Consider the following 7,500-nt stretch of genomic DNA (forward strand, 5'->3'; position numbering starts at 1 on the left):
TCTATCACTGTAATCGTAAAAACACACTTTACAACTCCTTGTACCTTCACCTACGCCTTCTGAAAGTAGTGGGGGGGGGGGGTGCAGCGCATGGGTGTTTCAGTATACGGGCCTGATCAGTCGGTGTGATGGTGTGGTTATGTGTCAGAGTTGGTGAAAAATCCCAGCATGCTCCGGTAGAAAGTGTGCATACTGGCCTTCGCACGGTGCGTCAGCCAGGTGCTTGCCTTATTGCGTCACTGCCTCTGCATTACCTCCGCCCTTGCTTCTCTTGTTACTGTTTCTCACGTGCTCTTGTGGTTCTTATTGTGCTCGTTATGCTTCGTGTTTTTTTATGTATCTCTTTTTTTTTTTTATTTATTCTGTGCCTGTTTCTCTTTCTCGCTCTCGTTCTCGCTCTCTTTCTCTCTTGCAGGTAGTTTTTAAATGAATGTTTTTTTCTATTTTATGTTCAGTGCTACTTTTTTTTTTCTCTTCATATTCATATTCCTTCATATTCTCTGTTTTTTTGTTTATATTCCTCTTCTCTTTCATAATCTGTCGTTGACTTAAGAGAGAGAGAGAGAGAGAGAGAGAGAGAGAGAGAGAGAGAGAGAGAGAGAGAGAGAGAGAGAGAGAGAGAGAGAGAGAGAGAGAGATTAAAGCAGTAAGGAAGGAAACAAAGCAAAACATTCAAGAGTAGCTTTTGTAGTCACACACACACACACACACACACACACACACACACACACACACACACACACACACACACACACACACACACACACACACACACACACACACACACACACACACACACACACACACACACACACAACAGTAAGAGAGGGAGGGAGGTGAAGGAGTACGTGACAAAAGAGAGAAGGGAGGAAAGAATGACGAAAGAAAGAAAAATTGTGAAAAGAAGAAGCAAAGGGAAAAGAAGAGAAAAGATGGAAGAATGGAGAGGAAAAGAAAAAAAGCGAAGAAGGGAAGAGAGTGGTGGATAGGGGAATTTCTCTCTCTCTCTCTCTCTCTCTCTCTCTCTCTCTCTCTCTCTCTCTCTCTCTCTCTCTCTCTCTCTCTCTCTCTCTCTCTCTCTCTCTCTCTCTCTCTCTCTCTCTCTCTCTCTGCTGCGGGTTTACGTGAGTTCCAGTATTGAGTGAACATGAATGAGGCAATGAAGATGACGGATTTCACACATATTCTCCTCCTCCTCCTCCTCCTCCTCCTCCTCCTCCTCCTCCTCCTCCTCCTCCTCCTCCTCCTCCTCCTCCTCCTCCTCCTCCTCCTCCATAGCCTAGGGCCGTGTCACATGTCGACGTAAGAATGTGAATTTTTATGCAAATCTGACCAAGTTACATATGTTTGTGACGTAAGGAGAGAGAGAGAGAGAGAGAGAGAGAGAGAGAGAGAGAGAGAGAGAGAGAGAGAGAGAGAGAGAGAGAGAGAGAGAGAGGGGGAGGAAGGAGGGATAGAGAGATGGAGGGAAAGGAGGAGGTGGGGATGGAATGAGGAAGAATGAATGGGTGGATGAATAAAGAGTGGGAATGAAGAAGGAAAATGGGTAGGAAAAATGGGGTTTAATTAAGGAAGGAGGGATGGAAATAGAGGAGGTAGGAATGTAGGGATGGAAGGAAGGAGGAAGGTAATAAAAGAGGAAGAGAAGAAGGAAGAGAAAGAGAAGGGAAGGGATGAAGGAAAGATGATATGTATAGAGATCTTTTCACTCTCTCTCTCTCTCTCTCTCTCTCTCTCTCTCTCTCTCTCTCTCTCTCTCTCTCTCTCTCTCTCTCTCTCTCTCTCTCTCTCTCTCTCTCTCTCCAAGTTATGAAAGGGAGAAATGTGAGGGACATGATTTTACTTATTCCTCCTCCTCCTCCTCCTCCTCCTCCTCCTCCTCCTCCTCCTCCTCCTCCTCCTCCTCCTCCTCCTCCTCCTCCTCCTCCTCCTCCTCCTTTCCTGCATTGCGTGTCACTTTTCCTCCTCGCGTGAACCAACTCACGTGATAAGAAGAGAAAGGAGACGAAGAGGAGGAGGAGGAGGAGGAGTAAAGAAAATCCTGTCAGCTTTTTCTCTTATTTCTCAAGAATCAACAGAGAGAGAGAGAGAGAGAGAGAGAGAGAGAGAGAGAGAGAGAGAGAGAGAGAGAGAGAGAGAGAGAGAGAGAGAGTTAAAGGGACAAAAAATAACTCCCTAAAACCCGGAAAAGGTAAGACCACCACCACCACCACCACCACCACCACCACCACCACGACCCTTAGGTAGAAGGTAGCAGGTACGAAGCGATAAAAGTGACCGTAGGGACTAGTAACCTTTACTTGGCGACGGAGAGGGGCGGGGTACGAATAGAGGAAGGGACCAGGAATGGGGAGAAGGGAAGGGAAGGGGAGGGAAGGGGAAGAAACCTGCAATTTACCCCAGTCCCTTGAAGAAAATAGTTGTGGCAAAGGAAGGGGATTTTTCTGTGTATGTTAAGTATTGGTGTGAGGAACGTAATTGGTGGGGAGGATCCTTCTGCTGTACTTTCCTGTGTCTACTAAGTGCATTCAGTTACCCTCTTGCCCTTCCCTGATGACCCTGGGTATCTCTTAATGACACTTATTATACTTCTCATTTTGCGTAACCTTGTATATATGTATTTGTATGATTTAAGATGCGTAGTTTGAGAGAGAGAGAGAGAGAGAGAGAGAGAGAGAGAGAGAGAGAGAGAGAGAGAGAGAGAGAGAGAGAGAGAGAGAGAGAGAGCTTGGATGAGTATTCTTGTCCTACACTGATTACTGACCTTGAGGATATTCTTAACGACACCTTTGTTTTGTTTAGTCATTTTACGAATCCTTGTAATAACGTACTTTTTTTTTAAATTTTTTTCACCGTTGTTACACCCATTATTTTACGTATCCTGGTTTATTTGCATGACTAAGTAACTTTTATAGAAGGTAAAGAGAGGAGACGTGGGTGGGTGTTGTGTTCTTGTCACATCCTAAATACTAACCTGCAGGATTTCTCGTAATGCCCTCCTTGTCATATCCATCTTGTTACGTATCCTAGTATACTGTATTTGGGATGTCTTGGTTACCGTCCCCGTGGATTCCCTTAATGTGACGTCACCCTCGTTATACCTTTCAGTTCACGTACCTATATGTATTCATTTGTATGGCTGCCTACGCGTACCTGTATGGAATGTAGAGAGAGAGAGTACGTACATGAAGGGGCGTGGCTTGGTGGCTGTCTGGTGGGTCATCACAAAAAGATGGTGTCCAGGATCTCTGCGGTGAGGGTGCGGTGTGGGGCCGTCTCGTCCACCTCGGGCAGGGCGAAGACACGCTCGTTGAGGGAGTAGAGGTAGGGCGCCGATTGGCAGTCCACGTTGTACCACCAGTCGCACACGAAGAACGCCTGGTTGAACATGGTGCCGTTTGGACAGAGGAACGACGCCTGCCGCCCGTCCAGATCGCAGTAGTGCCACGCCTGTTAGGGATGCACCGTTGTAGTTAGTGTTAGGGAAGCAGAAATTCAGGGTCGTAAGATTATTAGGTACGTAGAAATTAAGAGTCGTAAGAACCATAGACGTAAGAATTGTTGTAAATAATTTTAAGGGTGGTAATAAAAGTAAGGGAGCAGAAATTAATTAAGAGTCACAAAAGCATTATGGGAGCACAAATTAACGATCTTAAGATTAAAGAAAGCAGAAATTAAGTGCCACTAAAGCATTAGGATTAGGGACAAATGAAGGGTCGTAACAACATTTCGACAAGGGAAGCAAGGGTCGTAACTCTCTCTCTCTCTCTCTCTCTCTCTCTCTCTCTCTCTCTCTCTCTCTCTCTCTCTCTCTCTCTCTCTCTCTCTCTCTCTCTCTCTCTCTCTCTCTCTCTCTCTCTCTCTCTCTCTCTCTCTCTCTCTCTCTCTCTCTCTCTCTGCTGCTTTGGTGTTGCTAAGTGTAACACGTGCACTGTATTCGTACCTTCAGCTCATTCACTACATCCTCACCTTCTCACCCCTCCCGTCACACCCTCTCACCCCTCCCACGTGCACCGTATCTGATCAGCTGGGACACACTTATCTACCAGGTCTTGTGCCCACCTGCCTACCAATCTATACTTACAGGTAATCTCTGCCACATCCCCCCCCCCTAGTCCATTGTGTCACTTATACAAAACGTACCAAGTTTATTATTTGTTTGTTTACTCACTCGTTCACTCACTCATTCATTTATTTACTTATTGCTTAATTTTTTTATGTGTATTTTCTGTTCGCTTTCGTCGTTTTTATTTTTATTTCAGTGTACGCTATTTTTTTTATTTATTTATTTATTTTATTTTTATTTATTTATTTTTTGTCTGCGGTGCCGTTATGAGCCCGTTTTCTGTTCTGATCGCATGAAATCGGCCATACAAAACTCTTCCACTACTTATACAACTCCTTCCATTTAGAAAACTGATTCTAAGGGAGGTTAGTACAAACTTACACTACATCCAAGGTAGTCAGTCAGTCAAAGGTGTTAGTATTGCTATTTGGACTCACTGACTGACTGACTGACTCCCTTGGATGTAGTGTAAGTTTGTACTAGCCTCCCTTAGAATCCAGTTTTCTTTACTGGACATCTAGTATTACAGGAGATACTATAATAACGGAATAATACTACCAGTCAGTCAGTCCACCAGCCATTCTAAAAAAAACACAAGAGCAACGCCATTAAAATCAACATTAGCCTCACACTTACCTGACATCTGGCCTCAGTGTCGGCGTAGAAGCCAGGCCAGGGCATCTCGGAGCAGTAGAAGTTGGTATAGGGCACGGCGGCAATGATGGGGTAGTCCAGACCGGGCACGCCAGGCACGGTCTCCACCAGGGCGCTGAGGGAGGCCAGGCGGGGCAGCAGGTAGGAGTAGAGGGACTGGCGCAGCATGGGGGGCAGCACTATGGTAGAGGGGTCCACGCCGGCTGACCTGAGGGGAAGAGATAGTTAAGGTTTCTGGAGGGCAAGTAGTTAAGGGCTCCACCAGTAAGGGCACTTAGGGCAGACATCAACTTTTGGAATGAGTTAGACGCGGAGGTGGTGTTTGTAAGGAAACCAAGTGAAGCTTTAGAGGTGCAGGCACAGAAGACCACACGAGCTTGATGAATGCCCTCTGTGAACACTCACGGATCATTGCCGGTGCTGTAGGGGCCAAACTCGCTCTCTGGGTTGCCCTCAGCGAGGGTGGGCAGGGTGATGGTGGGGCCTCCTGCCGGCGAGGCGTTGCGCTGAACTGACGATCGAATCCCGCCACTTCTGTAGCCGCGGCAGCGTCATTTAGTTTTATATTATGGCAGGAATTTAATTATCATTATTATTAACATGGAAAAGATCGCTATAGAACATAATCTCTGTTAAAGTCTTAAGAAAATTCATAAAATAGTGAATAAAATGGATTGAAATTGTGTGTCAAGGATGTGATTTGTGTGTGGATGGAGGGACGGTGAGGAGCATGAAGTGACAGTGTGGCGCGTGGTGGTATGTTGTGGTGTGGTGTGGGGCGGAATGCCTACCTCTGCTGGGAGAGTGCCACCAGGGTGAGGAAGTTCACCACAATGGAGGGGTCAAAGTGCTGGTGCGGGGGCTGGCCAGGGGGAGGCGACACCCCGGGCATGGCGGTGCGCAGGCCGCCGATCAGCCTGGTCTGCAACAGGCGCATCAAATCACCCACTTGCGAGCTCCTGGACGGTGTGAGGCGCCCCGATGCCGGTCGTGCTGCGCTGCTGAACCGTTGCTCCACTCTTAAGGGCGTCCCTGCGTCGCTGGGCCCCGGGGCCGTGGCGGTGCGGGGCGGCGGGGCGGGGGGCAGGCGTGAGGGAAAGCCTGGCAGGGAGGTGAAGGTGACGGGGATGGGGTGTGCGTCAGGCTTCAGTAGCCCAGAGTGCACGCCGCTGGGATCCTCGCCAGGCCCAGCCCCCGCTCAGCCTTGCTGGTTAACTCCCCGACTTGCAGGCTGCGGCCCCTCCCGCCATTCTTGGCAGAGGGCTGGGCTGGGTTGGCCTTCTTGCGTGTAGGTGTTGGGGTCTCGGTGGGCGCCACCAGGCTGTCCTTGAAGATGTCAAACTGCTGCTTCATCAGTCTGGCTAAAACACGCTTGTTTGGGGAGCGACGCGCCCCGGCTGAGTTTGTATTGGTGGTGTTGTCCTTGTTGGCCGGGGCTTTGGGAGGAAGCGGCGTGGTGGTTGTGGTGGTGGTGGTGGTAGTAGTAGTAGTAGTAGTTGTGGTGGTAGTGGTCGTGGTGGTGGGGGCGGCGGTGGTGGTGGTGGTGGCTGGGGCAGGGGCAGGGGTAGTGGTGGGGAGCGTGTCATCATTGGCGGCACCCAGCACAGGGCGCGCTATGCCGGCAATGACGCTGCTGCCGATGGCGGGGGGCACCACCACAGACCTGCCCACGGCGTCGTCCAGCACGCTGCGCCCGATCACGAAGATGCTCATGCCGGGCACCACCACACGGTACACCTCCACGCCGGGCACGCCGCCCCCGCTGCTGCTGCTGCTACTGCTGCTCACCGCTGACCCGGGGGACGTGTGTGCTGCCGCCTCACCGACACCTGCGGGCACAGCACACGTCACGGCTTGGACACACACACACACACACACACACACACACACACACACACACACACACACACACACACACACACACACACACACACACACACACACACACACACACACACACACGACTATAATAAGAAAAAGTCATAACGTATTAAGAGAGAGAGAGAGAGAGAGAGAGAGAGAGAGAGAGAGAGAGAGAGAGAGAGAGAGAGAGAGAGAAATTTATCACATGTATACAATATGTGCTAACCTTGGAAAGCTGTGTACTCGTCACGTACGGAATACAGTTAATCTTTTTTCCCTCCACCTAATAGCAACACTTTAAGCGCCACAAAATTATTAATACAAGTTGAAACCATACGAGACAATACTGGGGAGAGATATACTGGTGATGGGAAGTAGTTTGGAGCAAGAGACGAGGAGGTTGGTGGAGGAGGAAGAGGAGGAGATAAGGGAATTGGGGTTTACAAGGTGGAGGATAGATTAAGGTGAAGGAGAAGAAAAGAAGTTGGGTAGAAGGAGAAGGGAGAATAGGAACATGATGAGGGAGTGAAGAAAAGATGATAATTGTTGTTGTTATTGTTGTTGTTGTTGTTGTTGTAATATTAGTAATGGTAGTAATATGCATGTATTACGTATTATCTGTTTTGTATGATGTATTATTTTGCTTTTATATCACTTTGGTACTCTTTATTAATTAACTAAATGATTACAGGGTTGTATTAGGTTAAGTTAGTGAATCATGAAGCATATGTTAAGGTTAGGTTACGAAATAATGAAGGATATATAAAGTTAGTTTTAGTGAATGAGGAACCGTGTATTAAGGTTAGGTTGGGTTGTGTTGGGTTGGGTTAGGTTAGGTTGGATTAGGTTAGGTTGGGTTAGGTTAGGTTGGGTTAGGTTAGGTTAGGTTGGGTTAGGTTAGGTTAGGTTAGGTTAGG

General features: G+C 48.1%; 2 protein-coding genes across 10 annotated transcripts in view; one reads left to right on the forward strand and one right to left on the reverse strand.

Annotated features, from left to right (window-relative positions):
- The window catches only part of LOC135109212 (RING finger protein 17-like), a 107,051-nt gene that overhangs the window by 36,528 nt on the left and 63,023 nt on the right, over positions 1 to 7,500 (forward strand). The window lies entirely within an intron of this gene.
- The window catches only part of LOC135109211 (nuclear pore glycoprotein p62-like), a 43,216-nt gene that overhangs the window by 11,396 nt on the left and 24,320 nt on the right, over positions 1 to 7,500 (reverse strand). For 3 of the 6 annotated variants that reach the window (XM_064020412.1, XM_064020411.1, XM_064020413.1), the window contains exon 3: positions 5,662 to 6,549. In XM_064020412.1, coding sequence (XP_063876482.1) covers positions 5,867 to 6,549 — 683 coding nt within the window. In that variant the 3' untranslated portion in view covers positions 5,662 to 5,866. Of the gene's footprint in view, positions 1 to 3,185; positions 3,451 to 4,702; positions 4,929 to 5,125; positions 5,255 to 5,511; positions 6,550 to 7,500 lie in introns of those variants that run through there. The other 3 variants (XM_064020415.1, XM_064020414.1, XM_064020417.1) reach the window with 2 other exon arrangements.

Source organism: Scylla paramamosain, chromosome 18 (genome assembly GCF_035594125.1).
Source record: "Scylla paramamosain isolate STU-SP2022 chromosome 18, ASM3559412v1, whole genome shotgun sequence".
Lineage (NCBI taxonomy): Eukaryota > Metazoa > Arthropoda > Malacostraca > Decapoda > Portunidae > Scylla > Scylla paramamosain.